This window comes from Arabidopsis thaliana, chromosome 5 (genome assembly GCF_000001735.4).
Source record: "Arabidopsis thaliana chromosome 5, partial sequence".
In the NCBI taxonomy this organism is placed as follows: domain Eukaryota; kingdom Viridiplantae; phylum Streptophyta; class Magnoliopsida; order Brassicales; family Brassicaceae; genus Arabidopsis; species Arabidopsis thaliana.
The window spans coordinates 2,345,712-2,365,638 of record NC_003076.8 but is presented as its reverse complement, the minus strand read 5'-3'; the positions used below and the strand labels follow the sequence as shown (position 1 = coordinate 2,365,638).

At 35.7% G+C, this 19,927-nt stretch overlaps 8 protein-coding genes, 1 long non-coding RNA gene and 1 other non-coding gene across 12 annotated transcripts; 5 read left to right on the top strand and 5 right to left on the bottom strand.

The window, feature by feature from the left end:
- Nucleotides 1-33: 33 nt before the first annotated feature.
- On the top strand, nucleotides 34-933 carry AT5G07475 (Cupredoxin superfamily protein). The gene is made up of 2 exons (NM_147847.3): nucleotides 34-280; nucleotides 412-933. Exons 1-2 carry the CDS (start codon nucleotides 103-105, stop codon nucleotides 810-812), a joined length of 579 nt encoding a protein of 192 aa, NP_680152.1. The 5' UTR covers nucleotides 34-102; the 3' UTR covers nucleotides 813-933.
- Nucleotides 934-1,159: 226 nt separating this feature from the next.
- Nucleotides 1,160-3,115, top strand: PMSR3 (peptidemethionine sulfoxide reductase 3). The gene is made up of 2 exons (NM_120829.3): nucleotides 1,160-1,709; nucleotides 2,628-3,115. The coding sequence occupies exons 1-2, from the start codon at nucleotides 1,353-1,355 to the stop codon at nucleotides 2,877-2,879; spliced, it is 609 nt and encodes a 202-aa protein (NP_196364.1). The 5' UTR covers nucleotides 1,160-1,352; the 3' UTR covers nucleotides 2,880-3,115.
- A 295-nt stretch (nucleotides 3,116-3,410) lies between these two features.
- PMSR2 (peptidemethionine sulfoxide reductase 2) lies at nucleotides 3,411-5,009 on the top strand. The gene is made up of 2 exons (NM_120828.4): nucleotides 3,411-4,158; nucleotides 4,544-5,009. Exons 1-2 carry the CDS (start codon nucleotides 3,754-3,756, stop codon nucleotides 4,793-4,795), a joined length of 657 nt encoding a protein of 218 aa, NP_196363.1. The 5' UTR covers nucleotides 3,411-3,753; the 3' UTR covers nucleotides 4,796-5,009.
- A 1,318-nt stretch (nucleotides 5,010-6,327) lies between these two features.
- Nucleotides 6,328-7,348, top strand: CYCP4;3 (cyclin p4;3). The gene is made up of 2 exons (NM_120827.3): nucleotides 6,328-6,756; nucleotides 6,942-7,348. The coding sequence occupies exons 1-2, from the start codon at nucleotides 6,386-6,388 to the stop codon at nucleotides 7,219-7,221; spliced, it is 651 nt and encodes a 216-aa protein (NP_196362.1). The 5' UTR covers nucleotides 6,328-6,385; the 3' UTR covers nucleotides 7,222-7,348.
- Nucleotides 7,349-7,397: 49 nt separating this feature from the next.
- Nucleotides 7,398-9,880, bottom strand: GDH2 (glutamate dehydrogenase 2). Of its 3 annotated transcripts, NM_001125711.2 has the most exons (8): nucleotides 9,624-9,880; nucleotides 9,379-9,512; nucleotides 9,164-9,277; nucleotides 8,756-9,052; nucleotides 8,480-8,596; nucleotides 8,136-8,386; nucleotides 7,975-8,050; nucleotides 7,398-7,899 (listed from the first exon to the last, which is right to left on the bottom strand). In NM_001125711.2, the coding sequence occupies exons 2-8, from the start codon at nucleotides 9,484-9,486 to the stop codon at nucleotides 7,627-7,629; spliced, it is 1,236 nt and encodes a 411-aa protein (NP_001119183.1). In that variant the 5' UTR covers nucleotides 9,487-9,512; nucleotides 9,624-9,880; the 3' UTR covers nucleotides 7,398-7,626. The 3 variants fall into 3 exon arrangements, with proteins under 3 accessions (NP_001119183.1, NP_196361.1, NP_001119184.1); NM_120826.3 differs by having other exon boundaries at nucleotides 9,379-9,880; NM_001125712.2 differs by having other exon boundaries at nucleotides 7,585-8,386; nucleotides 9,379-9,677.
- Nucleotides 9,881-10,138: 258 nt separating this feature from the next.
- AT5G00355 lies at nucleotides 10,139-10,531 on the bottom strand. Its single transcript, NR_144126.1, has one exon. It is a non-coding gene; the product is annotated as an uncharacterized misc_RNA (transcript).
- A 769-nt stretch (nucleotides 10,532-11,300) lies between these two features.
- AT5G07430 (Pectin lyase-like superfamily protein) lies at nucleotides 11,301-13,203 on the bottom strand. The gene is made up of 5 exons (NM_120825.5): nucleotides 12,887-13,203; nucleotides 12,466-12,744; nucleotides 12,172-12,375; nucleotides 11,831-12,069; nucleotides 11,301-11,729 (listed from the first exon to the last, which is right to left on the bottom strand). Exons 1-5 carry the CDS (start codon nucleotides 13,088-13,090, stop codon nucleotides 11,570-11,572), a joined length of 1,086 nt encoding a protein of 361 aa, NP_196360.1. The 5' UTR covers nucleotides 13,091-13,203; the 3' UTR covers nucleotides 11,301-11,569.
- A 32-nt stretch (nucleotides 13,204-13,235) lies between these two features.
- Nucleotides 13,236-13,440, top strand: AT5G01395. The gene has a single exon (NR_142502.1). It is a non-coding gene; the product is annotated as an other RNA (long non-coding RNA).
- A 585-nt stretch (nucleotides 13,441-14,025) lies between these two features.
- Nucleotides 14,026-16,187, bottom strand: AT5G07420 (Pectin lyase-like superfamily protein). Its single transcript, NM_120824.4, has 5 exons — nucleotides 15,889-16,187; nucleotides 15,304-15,582; nucleotides 15,012-15,215; nucleotides 14,676-14,914; nucleotides 14,026-14,432 (listed from the first exon to the last, which is right to left on the bottom strand). The coding sequence occupies exons 1-5, from the start codon at nucleotides 16,090-16,092 to the stop codon at nucleotides 14,273-14,275; spliced, it is 1,086 nt and encodes a 361-aa protein (NP_196359.1). The 5' UTR covers nucleotides 16,093-16,187; the 3' UTR covers nucleotides 14,026-14,272.
- Nucleotides 16,188-18,073: 1,886 nt separating this feature from the next.
- AT5G07410 (Pectin lyase-like superfamily protein) lies at nucleotides 18,074-19,881 on the bottom strand. The gene is made up of 5 exons (NM_120823.4): nucleotides 19,584-19,881; nucleotides 19,219-19,494; nucleotides 18,925-19,131; nucleotides 18,613-18,851; nucleotides 18,074-18,522 (listed from the first exon to the last, which is right to left on the bottom strand). The coding sequence occupies exons 1-5, from the start codon at nucleotides 19,785-19,787 to the stop codon at nucleotides 18,363-18,365; spliced, it is 1,086 nt and encodes a 361-aa protein (NP_568181.1). The 5' UTR covers nucleotides 19,788-19,881; the 3' UTR covers nucleotides 18,074-18,362.
- Nucleotides 19,882-19,927: the final 46 nt, after the last annotated feature.

Here is a 19,927-nt window from a genome sequence, read left to right as displayed (position 1 = left end):
TATATATTTCCATAATTCCATTCACACATATGCATATAGACAACTATAGCAATACAAGAAAATTAAACGCAATTTATTGAGAAAATACAAACAGCGTGCACTATGAAGAAGACGTCGAAGATACAATTTCTTTTCAATCTCTGCATCATATTTGGGGTTGTAGTAATAAGAAGATGTAACGCAACGACATACTTTGTAGGAGACAGCTCCGGTTGGGACATAAGCTCCGATCTCGAGTCTTGGACTTCAGGCAAGCGATTCTCTCCTGGTGATGTTCTAAGTAAGTATCTTTGATCATGTTGGCTTCATCCAACTATATATATACTACATAATTAAAAACTCAAATTAATTTACAGTTTCCCTTAATGAACTAATTAGTCTAATTAATTATGTGTATAATGTTTTTGCAAGTGTTCCAATACTCATCGACGCATAGTGTATACGAAGTGGCTAAAGACAACTACCAAAATTGCAACACAACAGATGCGATCCGGACGTTCACAAACGGGAACACGACCGTTGCTCTTTCCAAACCGGGAAACCGGTTCTTTGTATGCGGTAATAGGCTCCATTGCTTCGCCGGTATGAGGTTACTAGTCAATGTTGAAGGCAATGGCCCATCTCAGGCTCCCGTGGGATCTCCCCAAGCCGCCACTTCAGGGATTCTTCAACCATCTTCTAAAAAGAATAACCCTGCGACCGGAGTCGCTAGCTCAGCCGCCCGTTTTGTTGGCGACAGCGGTTGGAGGGGTACCATGGGAATTTTTGTATATTTTATGGTTTTTGCTTTTCCATTCATATGGTTTTGCTGATTAAAAACTATCTATAATAAGTGTTTTCATGTATATGTGTATTCATATTTGCCCTATAATGAGTGAGAGTATTTATTTGTTGAATTTCTTTATTTTTGTTTGAGTTCATGACCAAATTAAAACCTAAATTTTTGGTTCGTTATACAAATTTCGTTTTGTTTGCTCAGCAAATTTCTTACAAAAATGACATGTAAACAACGTTATGCTTAAAGTTATTAATCAATCAATGTATAATAAAAAAAAAGGAATTAGATTCTTTGACTACATTGAATTTGTATTTGTTCGATTCGATAGCGGAAAATTCAAAAAATAACCGATATCGGTTTATATTTTAGGTAATTTTATCTGGTTCGGTGTAGTAAATTCACCGTTTGACCGTATCTATATCACAGATGATTCACTGCGATTAAAAGTTGTGGTTATCACTATCTAATCGTGATCGCTACCAAAACGCAAACGCTAGTTACCGGAAGACACGTCTTGAGTTTCGCAGCATCTCTCTCCTCTCCTCTGTTCATATCTCTCTTTAGAAATTTCTCAATGAACATACTCAACAGATTGGGTTTGGGATCAAGTGGGCAAACCAATATGGATCCTTCTCCGATCGCTCAGGGAAATGACGATGACACACCGGCGCCGGGGAATCAGTTTGCCCAATTCGGAGCTGGATGTTTCTGGGGTGTCGAGCTGGCGTTTCAGAGAGTCCCAGGGGTGACTCAGACCGAGGCTGGATACACCCAAGGGACCGTAGACAATCCTTCATACGGAGATGTTTGTTCTGGTACCACAGGCCATTCGGAGGTTGTTAGGGTTCAATATGATCTTAACGATTGCACCTATGAGTCTCTGCTTGATTTGTTCTGGTCTAGGCATGATCCCACCACTTTGAATCGCCAGGTATTTTTGGATCCAAGAGTTGAAAGTTTTAACCTTTCAAGTTCGGGGATTGAGAAAGATTCTGTCTTTAGGATTATTGAATCTATTGGGATGTGCCTGAGTCTGTTGTGCTTTGGGGATTTCTTGATTTTTCTCAAATCTGATAGCTTTCTGATTTTCATCACCAGTCTTTACTTTGAAACTTTTTAAATTTGGAACCTTGATCATCTAAGTAGAATATGAGGAAGGAAATGATATTGAATCTTGATTTTTGTTGAATTATGAGGCTTGAGTTGGTAACTTTGGTCGTTGATCTTAGTATGATCCAGATTATGTAGTAGCTCTGTAATCTCTCCCCTGTTGCTCCCTTTTTAATTGAGGTAGAGATACGGATTTCAGAGAGGTTCTTCTTGTTCTGTTCATGATCATTGATTAGCATTGGATTTCATGTTTGTTTATATTGATGTTAGTTTGGCTTATCATTTGTCTTGCATCTGTGCGCAGAGAACTATAATCATATGCAAGTTTCTGCTAGTTTTGTTTGAGAAATTCACTAGCTTATAGTCAAATTATCTCGTTGGGGTTCATAGCGAAGTATTCTCAAATTCTACGCATGTACGAAACCAAATCGTAAGCGGTCTGTTTAGGTTATATGGTTTTAGCAATTTCTGTTGTTGCAAACTCGGGACAACTATCTCGATGATGTTAACCTTGTGTATTATGATGAAAAAAAATCCTATTTATGCTTTTTTCCGACAATTTACATTTGCATCTTCTCTGACTTTCAATAGCATATACTGACCAGTCTTATGACTGTTTATCTCATGAGTTTGAATTCTCTGTGTTTACTATCATAATTTTAGTTTAAGTACTCAGTTTTCTCGGCAGCCTACTTCCATGCTAAATTGATACTTTGATTTATGACTTTGCTGTGATCAGGGAAATGACGTGGGAACCCAATACAGATCTGGAATATACTTCTACACACCCGAGCAGGAGAAACTAGCCCGTGAGTCACTTGAACGTCACCAGCAACAAATGGAGAGAAAGATCATGACTGAAATCTTGCCAGCTAAGAAATTCTACAGAGCTGAAGAGCATCATCAACAGTATCTGTCAAAAGGTGGGCGGTTTGGCCAAGGGCAATCCACTGCCAAAGGCTGCAACGACCCAATCCGCTGTTACGGCTAATAAGCTGCTTTCCTCTGTCCCTCTCCGAAAACAGAGGACTTAGCATCAAAGGACTTGTGTGTCAAATAGATTGTGTAAAACTTGACTAAGTTGTTCACACGCTATGTAACTACTTCTTTGGAATTTCATTCGCAATGTTGTAATATTGATGTTATACTCTATAAACATAAACCAAATAATCATTGCGATCCTTACTAGATCTAAAAAGCCATCAACATGGTAAATGTAGCCAACGAAAAAAAAAAAAAAAAAGAGTGTTGGAGGGCCATTCCTTTATTAGAGTAATGATTCTCTAGTTTTGATTGCATAAACAAACGTGCCCACCAACCTACAAGTTGCATACTTGCATGATTGTTTATTATTAAGTCATCCTTCATAGTTCATATAATAGAGCTTAGAACTAGCTAGTTGAGTAATTGACCCAAAAAAAATGTGAACGGTATCAAAAGTCATTTCATAAACACATGTTTTCCAAGTTTTGATCAATATTATATCTGACCAATCTATAGATTGTCTTTCTCAAATACGAATTGATCTAAATAATTTCAGACCAACCAATTTTTTTGAATTATGTTTCCAAATTATAATGATGGTTGTTGGATTTTTTTTTTAAATAGATAGTTGATACAGTATTTCTATATACAATAAAAGAAATGACGCGTAATATATCCATTATTCATTAACAATTTGACCAAATTATAAATGCTACACATAGTATTGATTGAATGTATTTTTCTTGTGTGTCAAATACTACTTACATTGAAATATGAATATTCCTATTTAGCGATGATTTTTAGGTGTTAATCTCTGACTAGCTTCTTTATATATATAAACGAGCTTCCCGAGGTCTCATCATCAAACAATACACTTAACAATGGATTCTTCTCTGAAAACTCAGGAACCTCAAGTAGTGGAAACTTCTCCTTCTCCGGTAGCTCAGGAGCCTCCTCAAGTAGCTGACAAACCTGCGATTGTTCCTTCTCCGATAGCTCAAGAGCCAGACAACGATGTTCCGGCGCCGGGAAACGAGTTTGCTGAGTTCGCCGCCGGTTGTTTCTGGGGAGTGGAGCTTGCTTTCCAGAGAATCCCTGGCGTGACCGTGACTGAGGTCGGTTACACTCATGGGATCTCTCACAATCCGTCTTATGAAGATGTCTGTACGAACACCACGAACCATGCAGAAGTTGTCAGGGTTCAATATGATCCTAAAGAATGCACTTATGAGACACTTCTTGATTTGTTTTGGTCTAGACATAATCCTACCACCTTGAATCGTCAGGTATCGATTCTTGTTTCGATTTGTTGGTTTCTTTTCTAAATTTTCTGTTTGATTACCAGAGGATCTAGTGTTTTAGTGTCTAATTTTGTTAATTTCTGGTCAAATTTATGAGTCTTGAGACTTGCTCTGCTTTCAGTGGCTTCTCAAGAATGTTGACTTCTAGTTGACTTTTTTTGGGGTGGAATCTTCTTGTTATTTCCATCTTCCGATTGTTTTGGTTTCTGTAGTAGTGTAGAGACATGTATATGGTAATGGTTAAACTGAATTTGTGTTCTTATCTTGAAATGAAATTTGATGGTGCTTGTCATTGTCCTCAATTATAGCTTTCATAGTGAATGTGATCTTGACAACGTTCAATTCCTAACCGATCTTTAAACTGTTGCAGGGAGAACTTTTGGGAGCACAATACCGATCAGGTATATATTTCTACACACCGGAGCAAGAGAAACTAGCACGCGAGTCTCTAGAGAAAGAGCAGAAAAAACTGGAGGATAAGATTGTGACTGAGATCTTACCGGCAAAGAAATTCTACAAAGCTGAAGAATACCATCAGCAGTACCTTGTCAAAGGTGGGATGCATGGAAACGCTCAATCACCTGCAAAGAGCTGCAAGGACCCTATCCGCTGCTATGGCTAATCAAAAGCCTTTGTTCCTCTTCTCCCAAAACAGAGGATTCTCCCAGAGGACCTCTTTACCTGTTGCTTTGTTGGTTTGTGTGTGTGCGTGTGTTTATATGTACTTGTCATCTCATCATACATAATAAAAGATGTGGGATCATCTCACCTTTGTGAAATTCTTTTCGTTACTCCAAATTCAACTAATAAATATTTGAATAAGTCATTAGTACTCCTCTCTCTTTCTACTATTATTTTGGGCCGTTATCTCTATTTTTTGTTTATTCTTATATCATTTGGGCCATCCGTAAGAAGCCCATATTTTAGCCTCATGAACGAATCAAGAAGCATTGATAAACCCATTCCATTGTTTCGTGAGTTTTGTTCGTGAGGAAAGTTGTTCTATGTGGTGGAACAGAGTGTTCAGTGCATTTGGATAGATTTTTAGAGATTGTTTAGTGTCATGTCAAAGATTTGTCTTTATATCGAGTAAATCTGATTAAGTGAGTCTGTAAAGATTACTTCACCAATTTCTAATCTGTATAGGATTTTGTGTTGTCTCTTCTCGGTTTAACCATATCAATTTCTTTCACATTCAAAATATAAGACGTGATATAATAATCATCTAAATCATTAACAGGCAATGTTCTTGAGCATCAGATCCGGATTATAAGATACCCGAAAAAAATAATAATAATGAGAAGTGAAAGAGACATTAAGATTCAGTGATCTTAAACATTTCACAAATCTTTGAATATAGACAACATGTTGCTCATTACTCTTTAACGTGTTTAGCACCTTGGTCCTGGCTCATCACTCCGCCACATGGCGCTTTTAGTGACGCTGCCTCTAAGCATAACAGCATATCATAGATACTACTAATACCTTAATATTAGGGTAAATTTATTCAATGTATACAATAATAGTATACACATTGGCAGAGTCAACAAGAAAAGTGAAAGTCAGAACAAAATTAAGGGGGATTTTAGTTTGGTGGTTAACCAATTTTATCCTAACGAAAACCTAATCTCTCAAGTTAGCATTATCTTATTTATTATCATCTCTTCAAAAAAGATGTAACTAATGCTTCTAAGTTATGACTTTTTAATTTGGTCATAAACCTCGAATACAGAAATTCTTCATGGTAACACTACTTATTCACATTTTTTCTTTTAATGTTCTGCAGTTCGAAGTTCTAACCAATTCAGCGACGTGAGTTATAAGCAACAAAATTCAACCCAATATGCATTACTTTCATAAGCTTTCTGTTTACAAATCTTATATATGTGAAAAATATCTTCCTTTATAAGGGTTTTTAATTAAATAATACTTACCTAATGACTTTATTAATCTAAAACAAACATTGTGTCTCCAATATGTTAGCCAAATGGTCCAAATTTAGTGGTTAGAGCTTAGAATAAAATTGCAATAAAACCATTAATCAAAAGAGATAATCTTTGGAGAATCTGTAGTGAGAACCCAATAATCATTAGCATGACACATACATGTCCTACTATTTATTCTATATAAACACCCAAAACGACAGGCAAAAGAGGAGACACCAACACAAACTTAATCTATGTAATAACCTACACATCTCTCTCTAAATCCAATGGCTTATCAGATTGATCAGAAGATGATTCACGATCAAGAACCAATGGCTGAGATCATGCCAAATGTCATAACGGCGATGTCATCTCTTCTACAAAGGGTGTCGGAGACGAACGACGATCTGAGCCGTCCGTTCAGGGAGCACAAGAGGATCTCAGCTTTCAATGCAGTGACCAAACCTTCTATATCAATCAGAAGCTATATGGAGAGGATATTCAAGTACGCAGATTGCAGCGACTCGTGTTACATAGTCGCGTATATATATTTGGATCGGTTCATACAAAAGCAGCCATTGTTGCCCATTGATTCCTCTAATGTCCATAGACTCATCATCACCAGCGTCTTGGTCTCTGCTAAGTTCATGGATGACTTGTAAGTTCTCGTCTTTGTTAGAAAAACAAGTTATGATTCTTTTTAATTGGAGTGAAAATTGTTCTCGTTTTGTTCATTTCATTAATTAACGTTAAAACTTTGTTTAAATTGAAGTTTTTATAGAATTGTTTTGTTCTTCTTGACAATTTTCTAACAAATATTATCTGAATTTTTATAAAATATAGGTGTTACAATAATGCATTCTATGCGAAAGTTGGAGGAATAACCACAGAGGAGATGAACTTGTTAGAGCTGGACTTCTTATTTGGAATTGGATTCCAATTGAATGTGACAATTTCTACTTATAATGACTATTGTTCTTCACTTCAAAGAGAGATGGTTATGAGGACGATGTACTCTCCACTTTTGGAACCTGCTTTTTTAGTTAGAAGTTTTCATAAGAATCTTCTAAAGAATTTGTACGACGAAGATCATCGTAATAGTCAAGTCACCAGTGCTGTTTGATACATTGGAATACTAGATCATCTAACAAATGGAACCTTTTAACGGAAATGTAACAATTTTTTTGAGAACTTCAAATTGAATTCCAGTAATATGTAACCGATTTTAATAAATGTTTTGGTTTCACTATTTGTGTTTTAATAATAATAATAATGAAGTAGCAAGCCACACAACTGATGAAACTAAAATTTGGGCTTTTTTTTTCCTGGAATATTTCATCCTCTGCTTTGAAACTCTCGTTTAATCCAATCATATATTTTATTCCAATTTGTTAGTTTTTATTCAATCCATTTGTTTCCTTTTCCATTTCGGAAAGCTCAATGATTTTCAGTAACAATGAAACCAAAAAAAAAAAAATGGAAAACAGAGCAAGCAAGAAACAGAGTATATAAGGGGGATTCAACTGAATTAAGCTTCCCAACCACGCAACTGGGTGGCTCGAGCGACTCGGTTAACTCCAAGAGTGAAAGCTCCCATACGGAGGTTGCAAGAATGAGTATGGCACATTGTCTTGATGTTGTGAAAGGCTCGAGTCATGTATTTTTGCAGCTCCAAGTTCACTTTTTCCTCTTCCCACATGAATCCTTGAATGTTCTGCACCCACTCGAAGTAACTCACTGTCACTCCTCCTGCGTTTGCGTAGATATCTGGAAGTATAATCACTCCTTTCTTCGACAGAATCTGCCAAAACCAAACAGATTAGGATTTTTATTTTCGGAGTTTCAGGGATGAGTTCTTGTGTTATCGATGCATTACCTCATCAGCATCTGGATCTGTTGGATGGTTAGCTGCCTCTACTATAAACTTTGCCTTCACATCTCCAGCATTTTCCCTGAACAAATATTGGGAAATATAAGAATCAGAAAGTGAATCTCTATGATTGGTGTTGATTTGATGAGTGAAGTTTTTGAACTGACTTGTTCAGGACACCACCAAGAGCGCATGGAATGAGAACATCACACTCATGAATGAGCAATTCATCTGAATTCATAGCGTCTCCACCATTGAAATCATTGAGACTTCCAGTTGCGTCCTTGTGTTTTATGAGAGCGTTGATGTCGATACCTTCAGGGTTCCTGATTGCACCAGTAATGTCGCTTACTGCAACCACTTTACCGCCTTTCTCGTGGATCAGCTTCGCAGCCCATGTTCCAACATTCCCAAAACCCTGTCACATATCATCCAAATCTCTCAACATTTCTGTCTTATATCATATACACAATAAAGCTTGAGATCTGAGATTAGCTGATAATGGTTTTACTTGAATAACAAATGTCAAACCCTGAATCGATTTCCCGTACTCAGCAAGAAGAGCTTCGGTGGCAAATACTACACCACGACCTGTGGCAGCTTCCCTACCTAATGAACCACCAAGATCCTACACCAAAGTGATCCAACAGTTACTTCTATACCAAAAAGCTCAAAACTATGGTAATCACATAGAAACATCGAATTAATTCAAATCAAGAAAACATCCATAGAATAAACAACAGATTCCGGACTCAGAATGATATAACCAAAATCTTAAAAGCCTTACAATGGGCTTTCCAGTGACAACAGCAGGGGAATGACCATGAAACTTGGAGTACTCATCAAGAATCCAAGCCATGGTTTGAGCGTTAGTGCCCATATCAGGAGCAGGCACATCGGTATGAATACCGATAAGATCATGAATCTTCTGTGTAAACACACGAGTCAACCTCTCAAGCTCGCTCAAACTCAAGTCACGAGGACTACATCCAATTCCACCTTTAGCACCACCATATGGAATATCTGCTACAGCAGTCTTCCAAGTCATCAGCTGAGCTAGTGCGTTAACTTCATCTGGATCAACCTTCAAACCAAAAAATCAAAACCCTTAATTCAAATCCCTAGATTCAATCTATAACCCCCAAAGTTGTCAACTTTAAATCCTAGATCAAGAACAAATGATAAAAGACCCTACCTCAGGATGATATCTGATTCCACCTTTCATGGGTCCACGAGCATTGTCATGTTGAACCCTAAATCCGATGTATGAAACCAGAGTGCCATCGTCTTTAGGAATCGTACACTCAACCTGAAATCAAAAGTAAAAAAATCCAAACAAAGATTGAGACGAATTTTCCCCAAAAACGAAACAAAAGAGTAAAACCTCAAAAGGAAAAAAAAAAGTCAAACCTTGATTTCTCTAAATGGGATCATAAGACTTCTCTCGATCTTCGAATCCAAACCCAGGATTCGAGATGCATGACGGAAGTTTCTGTTTGTTGCAGCTAAAGCATTCATGGTTTCTTCTCTATAAAAAATTCGAACTTTATGGAACAAAAAAAAAAAAAAAATCAACAAACCAAAAAATTCAAAGTGATCGGAAGATCCAAGATATCAGAAAGTGAAATTTGTATCTCGTGATCGGAGAAATTTACCGATTGTAAATGGGAAAAAGGTAAGAACTTGGAGTTTTTGATTTGTTGTGATGAATTGAAGAAGAAAGAATTGAGTATTTGTAGGGGAAAGAAGAGAAAGCGTAATTTGAATGAGATCGGATATTTTTGACGTATCCTACGTCAGACGGAGACTAATTATCGACTGCAATGACTCTTTTACCCCTTATTATTTATTTGGATTTCTCTAATCTTTTTTTTGGCTATCTCATCATTTTTAACTCCTTTTTAAGTCAAACATATCTTTAGAAGATTAACATTCCTTTAAAATTTACTAAAAAAATATTGGCTTGAGTTGGAAAGTTATAAATAATAATCGAAAAAATTACGGAAAAAAAATTTAGTAATTACAAGAACTACAAAAGTTTTTAAGAATATACCAACATGGTAAATTCGTAAATAACGGTGGAGAAGGTAGTAAATTTTGATTTTAACACTAATTGTTTTAAAAAACCATGTGATATTTTCAGGGATTTTTTTTTTTTTATAACTTTAATTGAGGAAAAGAAAACGATATTGGTTTCTTGAAATTTTCGGTTTCCGTTTTCTTACTGGTGTCCTGTGACAGGATCGGGACGTGGATACCCAATTAGGATGGAGCTGGGACAGACTGTTTTTGGGGACGGCGTTATATGACTTTTTACCTTGTTGATTACTATGTTGTATGACTCATTTATTTTTCCCAAATACAGTATTGTATTATCACTTTTATGAGACATTTAATGACATTTCATATTTGGAATACATATACAAATGTTATCAATTAGTACAGCAAATTGTGGATAAACTTCAGACCTGCTTACATAAGGTCCACGTTAGAAACAAAATAAAAACATGCATCTAGTGCAATTGACTCGCATTCTTTAAATACTAAGGCATTTTAGGAATATCTCTCCATAATTAGTGAAATTAAAAATGATTTTAATCCGAATATACTATAGAATATGACCAACAATATTTATTTAAAACATTTCCGAAAACGTATTTATATATATCAACAAAACGTGAAAGAAAAAAAATTGATCGTCGATGTTATCACGAGGAGATGCGAAAAACATGGAAGTAAAGCTCATTTAGGGGCGTGGATTCTCTGCGGATGTGACAATATTGTACTAATGGTTCTAAACAATCTTAGCCGTTGAAAATCGGATGGTCATTAAATCGTAAGAACCAGATTCCGAATCTAAGTCAGACTCAGCAGAACACGTTGCAGAAGTTGCTATCCTTCTCTTCTTTAATTGGATGGCGACTTTTTGCTGACCTGGCTGTGACGCGGCTACTCGCGGCGGCTTCGTCGGTGCATATCTATATTTTTTTTTTCTTTTGACCATTGGGTCTTCACTTAATTCAATAAAATTTATGCATGCATCTCTTATGGATTAAAATATACTAATTCGCCGAGAAAATTAAAGAAAGAAGAAGCTGATTCATATATATACGAAAAATATTGAAGTTTAACATTTGCAACTAGAACTATTAAAATGATGAGATCTAGAAAATGTGTGTGTTCTACTTTTTTTTGGTTAAAATAATCAAAATGTTTAATAAAAGCATATATATCATGGATAGACATTGACTCTTTCTTTTTGTTGGTACTTTAAACATATATACCATGAACGTTTAACATAAGAAAAACAAAAACAAATCATTAACTCAATAGGGTGTGAACATAATTATGATATTTTACAAAAACAAATTTTGTATATATATCCTATAGGAATTTCTAAATAAAGGAAAACAAAAACACCACAAACATCCGGTATATATAGAAATGAATGAATTGGAAGATTTATATATGTAGAAAAAATATTGATCAATTCATATCTTAAGCAATACAAAAAAAAAATAAAGAAACTAAAAAGATGGGAACATTTCAATTATAAATTAAAGAACGGTGTTACAACAAATAAGTTGTCTTAAGAAAAATTTCAGTATTTAGGAGGAGGAAGTAGCCATGTGGAGCCCTTAATGTAACCAAGAGTGAGGAAAGGCGTAACTTCGTTTTTGTCAATATCTTGTGTGTAAGGCACTCTCTTCTCTAAGTGTGACCCTGGTCCGAAACACTTGTATTCTCCATAGAACACCGTCCTGTATTTATACAACACACAATATCAAATTCAGTTTATAATCAAATATATATATAAAATGTAGTTCTATATGTAAATGAGATGATATGAAATGTTACGTACTTGTCATATCCGCGGTTGAGGTTCTCCCTCCAGCCAGATGGATTGACCACGCTGGTCATCTCTGTGAAAGCATAGACGACTTTAGGGTGGCTCATCCAAGACCTGCCCAAATAGATTCCGGTTCCGGTTCCAGTGACTTTGCAGTGCACGAACGTGTATCCGTTTTGTTCGGTTGCACTTTGTCTACCTTGAGCTGTGATCACTCTTAATCCATCTCCAACAGCGTGCAATTGCGTATTCTATCGAGTTTACATACAAATATATGTACTATTAATATCAAAAAAATGCTATATATATGTGTACCATGTTAAAAGATGTCTAATATTTAATTTTAAGGTTACCAAGTACAAGGAAGCTCCTCTTCCAAAGATAAAATCATAAGTTCCTTCGATGTAACAATCCTTGAAGAAATGGTTGCCCTTGTCGTCACAGAGAGTATCTTGAAAACCATGGAATCTACAACTATAGAAAGCTGCCTTATCAGCGTTGATCCTCATTGCTAGAGCTTGTCCCTGTGAACCTGGTTTCGGCATTGGAGCAGTGTTCTATAGTATAACAAAATCAAATTAATTAGTAGCGATTAATCTCTAACGTAATGTAGTAACGTATAACGAATATAGATATGCTTCTCATACTTTAATGGTGAGGTGAGCTGCCTGGAAATATTCAGCCCAGACGATAAGAGTTGCACTCTCAACGGTTCCGTACTGAGCGGCTGTCCCGTGGTAAGTCAAGACCGTTTCCGCACCAGGTTGACCAAGCAATGTAATGAATGGTCGAGCTATGTCGATTGTGACCTTCTCATTGTATACACCAGGAGCCAACTTGATGATCACACGGTTCTTGTTTCCTGTCGGAATGCTCTTGATAGCTTCGTTTAATGTCTTGAAATTAGCGCCACCTTTTTGATTCACCTGCAATGAGATTTTCATTTTTCACTCGAGTTAACATACATTTGTAAACTATTCATATAAGCAAAAATTTAACAACGCCTACTTAATTCGGTCAAATCGATATGAACCGAACCAAACCAAAAATCAGATTTTAGTAACTTACGGTGATAATTTGTCGCGCTGCTTCAGCAGCTTCGAGGGCGGGGTCTAGCGTGCCCTTTCTCTGGGAATATGGTTTAACGTTTGTTTTAAACCATTGCGGGATTTGGGCTCTGTTTTCTGGAATCGGATCTGTATCGGTGGCTAGAACCACCGGCGAAGCAAAAACAACAAGGAATGCAACCACGGACATTGAAATGTAACCCATCTTTTTATTTTCTTTTATTTTCTTTTATTTCTGTTACAAAATAAAAGAAAATAATGAAAAGGAAAAGAAAAACTAAGTGTTAATATTACTATCTTATTTACTTTTAAAAATGGAAGAAATGAAGAAGCCTTGAAGGGGTTTTTATACTTGTCTTGCTTGTTGATCTCTGACCGGACATATCTCATTTTTACTATTCTCGTCTGTGGTTTATATTTCTTGAAGCATTTTTGAATATCTGATTTTGTTATTATTACAAATTCAGTAATTTTGAATGGAGATAAATTCGCACATTCATCTGTAACCATCAACGAAAAGGAAAATTTACAGTTGGCAAAATCAACATGTTGAATATTGACTCATCCAAAAGGAACTATGTTGTTAATTTGCTATATATCTATCTATAGATTTACCTGAAAAGGACCTAAACCACAATTTATGTTTGAATGTAAATTTGCTAGACATGACAGGAGTGGTTAGTAGTTCAATGTTAATTAAAATGACACTTCCTAAATTTGGATTTGCTTTACGTCAATGACGCTTCCCACATTTGGCCGTGATTTTCGATCGAACTTATATATATCTCTTCAAATTTTGTGTTTTATTTCTACTAGACCGGTAATGTCAATTATCAAGTTTTTATAATAATAGAAAAAGATTACAAAATGTTCCACCAATAAAAAGCTATCCGTGATTTTCCTTTACAAAATTGTGAATCTACAATTTTTAACCAAAAACGTAATTTCACAACCATCTGCTAAAAATGTGATTCTTCAGTTTTTTTTTTTAAATCACAAGTTAACAATTTTCTACCAAAATACGAGTTCTAATATCAAACATAAAAAATGATAGAAAGTAATGTCCATATTATTTTTTGTTTAGAAATTGTCCCCAATCATTTTAACATTAACTAGAAAATATTTATAGTTAATGTGTTCGCAATTTCGCATACAAATATACTGTCATTCATAACATTAATCAGTCGCGTCACTCTATCCATGCACAATAATCAGTATGTTTGAATTCTTATCCGCTTCTCATTTGTGAACCATTGAGTATTTTATTATCATGAAACCAAAATTACACAAGTCTCTACTCCTCCATTATATACAGGAAGAGAGGATACTTCGAAAACAAAACGTACAATTGTAACATATACAGAATTTTAGTGATGATTGGGTCTGTTTAGTAAGCGGGAGGAGGTAGAAGCCATTTGGAGCCCTTGATGTAGCCGAGGGTAAGGAATTGGCTAGCTTCTTTGTTGTCAATGTCTTGTGTGTGTGCCACTCTCTTCGCTTTGTGTGATCCTGGTCCCGTGCACATGTATTCTCCATAGAACACCGTCCTATCATTCATTATATAAAAAATATTACTTATTAATGGTTGGTTCGCACTGTCACAAATCACATTTTAAACTTGTAAAAACTATTGCAATATCTTTTCTTTTTGGGGCAAACTGAAACTATTGCAATATCTCTATGTGAGAAATTATGACTGTTTAACTCAATTGGAAATGACTAAATTATGCTTATATATTAGTGTTGGTTTCTTATCACATAATCATATAATGTGAAATTGATACACTTACTTGTCATGCGCACGCACTCTGTTCTCTTGCCATCCAGATGGGTTGACGACACTAGACATTTCAGTGTAGGAGTAGACGACCTTAGGGTGGCTCATCCAAGCCCTACCCAAGTAGATCCCGGTTCCGACTCCAGTAACCTTGCAATGCACGAACGAATACCCGTTTTGCTCAGTTGTACTCTGTCGATTGTGTGCCGCGATCACTCTTAATCCGTCTCCAACAGCATGCAATTGCGTAGTCTATGGATCAAATAAATAAAACATGACTTACTTATCGGTCATGCTATATATATATATATGTGTGTGTGCAAAAAGGAGATCAAAGTATACAACGTACCAAGTACAAGGAAGCTCCTCTTCCAAAGATAAAATCATAGGTTCCTTCGATGTAACAATTCTTAAAGAAATGGTTGCCTCTATCGTCGCAAAGAGTGTCTTGAAAACCATAGAATCTGCAGTTGTAGAAAGCAGCCTTATCGCCGTTGATTCTCATAGCTAGAGCTTGTCCTTGTGTACCAGGCTTTGGCATTGGAGAAGTGTTCTATAGGAGATAGAAAATTTAATTAGGTCCAACTAATCCGTAACATAGTATGTATACTAGTAACTGAGATTTAAATTTGTATACATACTATAATGTTTAGGTTGGCTGCCAAAAAATTTGTGGCCCAGACGATAAGCGTGGCACTCTCCACGGTGCCGTATTTAGCGGCTGTTCCGGCATAAGTCAAGTTGGTTTCCGCACCAGGTTTGCCAAGCAATGTAACGTATGGTCGGCCTACGTCGACGGTAACTTTCTCATGGTATATACCAGGAGCCAACTTTATGATCACACGGTTCTTGTTTGCTAATGGAATGCTCTTGATTGCCGCGTTTATTGTCTTAAAATCGCCGCCTCCATTTTGATTCACCTGCATTGGAATTAATAGTATGCATTGCTTGGTGTCCAATTCGGATAAAGTAATATGAACGGAGTTAAAACAATAAAACCGTACCAAAGAAAACGATACAAGAATCAATCCTAAGAGAATAAATTGATTATGGTTTTACTTTTTTTTTTTTATCCCAGCAAATACAACTATACTGAAATTTAAGTACAACGGTTTAAAGTATTTTAATTTGTGCAATTTTTATCAGGTTTCTTTGTCTCAAAAACGAAAACTGGATTCAATACATTAATCAATCTTATAGGTATGATAAAATTGTGATTTACTTACGATGATGACACGTCGCGATGCTTCTGCAGCTTCAAGTTCGGGGTCTAGCGTGCCCCGTCTCTGGGAAAAGGGTTTAACGTTGGCCATGAACCATTGTGGGATTTGGGCTCTGTCTGCCGGAATTGGGGTTATATCGTCGGCGAGAACCACCGGCGAGGCAAAAAATACAAGTAATGCAACTAGGGCTAGAGATATGTAACCCATCTTTATTAATTTATTAATTTTTAAGTTTTTTTTTAAAGTAAAAGAAAATAAAAGAAAAAAAGATATTTATTAATTTGGGAATAAAAATGGAAGAGATGAAGAAGCCTTGAAGGGACATTTTATATACTTGCAGTGGTCGGGATCGTCGATGCATGACCGGATAGATCTCTTTTTACTATTCTCGTGTGTGGTATTTTTTTCTTTTGCATTCTCATTTGTGGTTTATATCCCTCGAAGCAGTCATTTCTTATGGACTTGGTGTGTGAATTGTGATGAATTTGGAAATCAAGTAGCTTATTATTCGATATTCTATCCACATAATTGACGGTTATCATTCATTAATAATTAATCAGAGATCAGAGACTCAAATAAGAATCATATATATTAATCCAAATATTTTCATATAAAAGGAATTACATAATTGCCGAAACTGCATTGTATAGAAAACCTCGAGCTTTCCTTAGTAGGCTCATGGAAAAGTACAAGTTTGTTTTTGCGTTTAGATGCTTCGTAGATTCACATAAAGAGTGGAACATTACCAATTAGTCAATCATATATGCGTGCATGTCCATTATTTTTTCTTCTTTCTCATGTCTGATTAGATTGTACTGGTCTTGATTATACTAGACAATAATATTTTTTGGTGGTTACAGATGGCAATATGTAATTAAGTATTTTTGTATATATTAATTGTAAAATACAACTATAAAATTTTTGTAGCAATGTAGCGTCAGCTTATATGTTTTTGTACTGCCAACTCTGTATGTCTCTTTCTTACACTGCTATCTCATTGTATAGTCGTCACGTAAAAGATGGTATATGTATCAACAATTACACTCTATGAACATAAACTATTTAAAGATTCATATTAATTAAAGTAAGGCACAATAATTTTATGGGAATTTAATGAAAAAAACCTTCAACTTTGGCCAGATCCATTTTTAAACCCTGAACTATGTTTTTAGTAAAACAAACCCTGAACTAAAACCTGTTAATAAACTTAACCCCACAGTAATTAAATATTAATGGGATATTAATTTCCAAAAATCGATCAAAGAACAATGACAAAATCCGTGATCCAACTGAAGATCGTCCACCTCAAAAAGTTCCTTATACACGTGAAAAAGTTCAAATGATAAAATAGAGAACAATGAATTATGTTTCACAAGATCTTCCTTTTCAAATTATTTAATTTAATATTTGCATATTTAGACTTGCAGCAACTGTCAACAAGTCGGACACAACAAACGTTCATGCAAGCGTAAAGCAGTGCCAAAACCACCCAAGAAACTTCAAGGACGACCAAGAAAAAAACAGAAAACAATGGATGAAGAGAACCCTATCACTCAGCCAATACAATCTTCTCTTCAAAGTTAATGCTTGACAAGTCTTTACTTTACAATATCTTGTCCCTCTGAAACGATTGTTTTTTTTTGTGACAAATATTGTTGTGTTGCAACTGTTTCGATAGTTATGTTGGTTGGATTTATTTAAGCATGACTCTTTGGATTATTTTAAGTTGTTGTGTCTTTCTTCCAGCTTCTAAAATCCAAACTAATTAAGCAATTCAAAATCATTTAGAACGTTTTTTTGTAATAAATTCAAAACAGTTTTAAAGAACATCATGTGGTTTTTGCGCTAAATACAAATGTCTCGTTGTTTTTTTTTTTGGAAATTAATATTCCATTAATATTTAATTACTGTGGGGTTAAGTTTATTAACAGGTTTTAGTTCAGGGTTTGTTTTACTAAAAACATAGTTTAGGGTTTAAAAATGGATCTGGCCAAAGTTGAGGGTTTTTTTCATTAAATTCCCTAATTTTATATTCAATCTTATGATTAGAATGTGTGTTTGCTACACAATTTACCCCCGATGACCTTAAAAGGATAATAATGTGATAATCACCATCTCCGTGATATACAAATTAAAATTGATAATTTCATTGCATTGTCTTGTAAATATATCAAGCATAAGAAAAACAATTAAGTTCTCGAGATAAAATATATCAAACATAAGAAAAGGGGCTACTTAAACAAATATACAAGAGTTATGAACGGAAACAACATTTTATTATAATGAAACCAAAATTACATAAATCTCAACTCCTCCATGATATTTAAAGAAGAGAGGATTTCTGGAAATTGAAAGAAAATATCGACAAAAATAATATACACCGATAAACATATTTCGGTGAAAAAAGGATGTAAGTAGAAGTTTTAATTTTAGTTTTACGTTTTAATTTTAATTTTAATAGGTTGATATTAAAGAATTTACAAAGCGGGTGGTGGGAGAAGCCACTTGGATCCTTGGATGTAGCCGAGGGATAGGAAACAGTTAGCTTCTTTGTCGTCGATGTCTTGTGTGAATGGCACTCTCTTGGCTTTGTGTGACCCTGGTCCTGAACACTTGTACTCTCCGTAGAACACGGTCCTGTCATTTTTGATAGAAAGATCATAAGGGAGATGGACCGATTGTGTGATATTCACAACATTTTCTATGTAGTGTGAAAAGTGTACTTACTTGTCATGTGCGGGAGTCTTGTTTTCTTGCCATCCGGTGGGGTTGACAACGCTGGTCATCTCGGTGTAGGCATAGACAACCTTAGGGTGGCTCATCCATGCTCTTCCCAAATAGATTCCTCCTCCAGTTCCAGTCACCTTGCAGTGCACGAAAGAGTATCCACTCTTTTCTTCTGCGCTCTTTCCTGCATGCGCTGCGATCACTCTAATACCGTCTCCAACCACGTGCAATTGTGTTCCCTTTTGAATTCAAGCATGCGTTAGAGATTTCACACTTTATGTATAAAGAAAATATGTATGAGATGTTACGTACCAAGTACATAGAGGTTCCACTTCCGAAGATGAAATCGAATGTTCCTTCGACGTAACAATCCTTGAAGAAATGGTTTCCGGTATCATCACAGATTGTATCTTGGAAACCGTAGAATTTGCAGTTGTAGAAAGCAGCAAAGTTTCCGGAGATTCTCATGGATAAGGCTTGTGCTCCCTTAGTTTTACCATCTGGTGCCGGTGCAGTGTTCTACATATACAAAAAAATAAATCACTCGACCATGAAATAGTCGACTAGTCTCATAGATATGTATAATATATTAGTAGGATCACTTACCTTAACGACGATGTTAACGGCCATGAAATAGTCGGATAAGATAATGAGAGAGGCACTATCAACGGTTCCATACTTGGCGGCGGTACCGTCGTAGGTGATAACAGGCATGGCATTGGGTTGTCCCATCAATGTAATGAAGGGTTTGTTCCTGTCGATAGTGACCTTCTCTCTGTACTCACCATGAGCCATCTTTATGATCACCCGCTTTGTGTTCCCTGCGGGAACGCTCTTTATTGCGTCTGTTAGTGTTTTGAATTCACCTCCCTTTGGATTCACCTGCAATAATATTTACATGTTTTCAAAAAATTTATGTTAAAATATATTGTTACAATGATGAGTTTGGGAAAATCAAGTGTGAGTTATACGTTGATGATACGTGGAGCAGCCTCAGCAGCTACGAGAGCAGGATCTAAGCCTTTACGTTGAGCCAATGGACCAACGTGGGTATTGAACCACTGCACCACTTGGGGTTTGCCCTCTGGGATTGGTGTCAAATCATCTGCGAACACCATTGGTGAAACAAAGATCACCAACATGCCTAATAAAATGGACACATTTGTGTATCTCATATTTATTTATTATTTTTTTTTTATTAGAAAAAAAAAAGATATTTTTTTGTTTTATTATTTTTTTGTTTTTTTTTGTTTTTTCTGGATGATTTGATGGAAAGATGGCTATGGGTATATATATTGTTTCAGAGACCTGAATT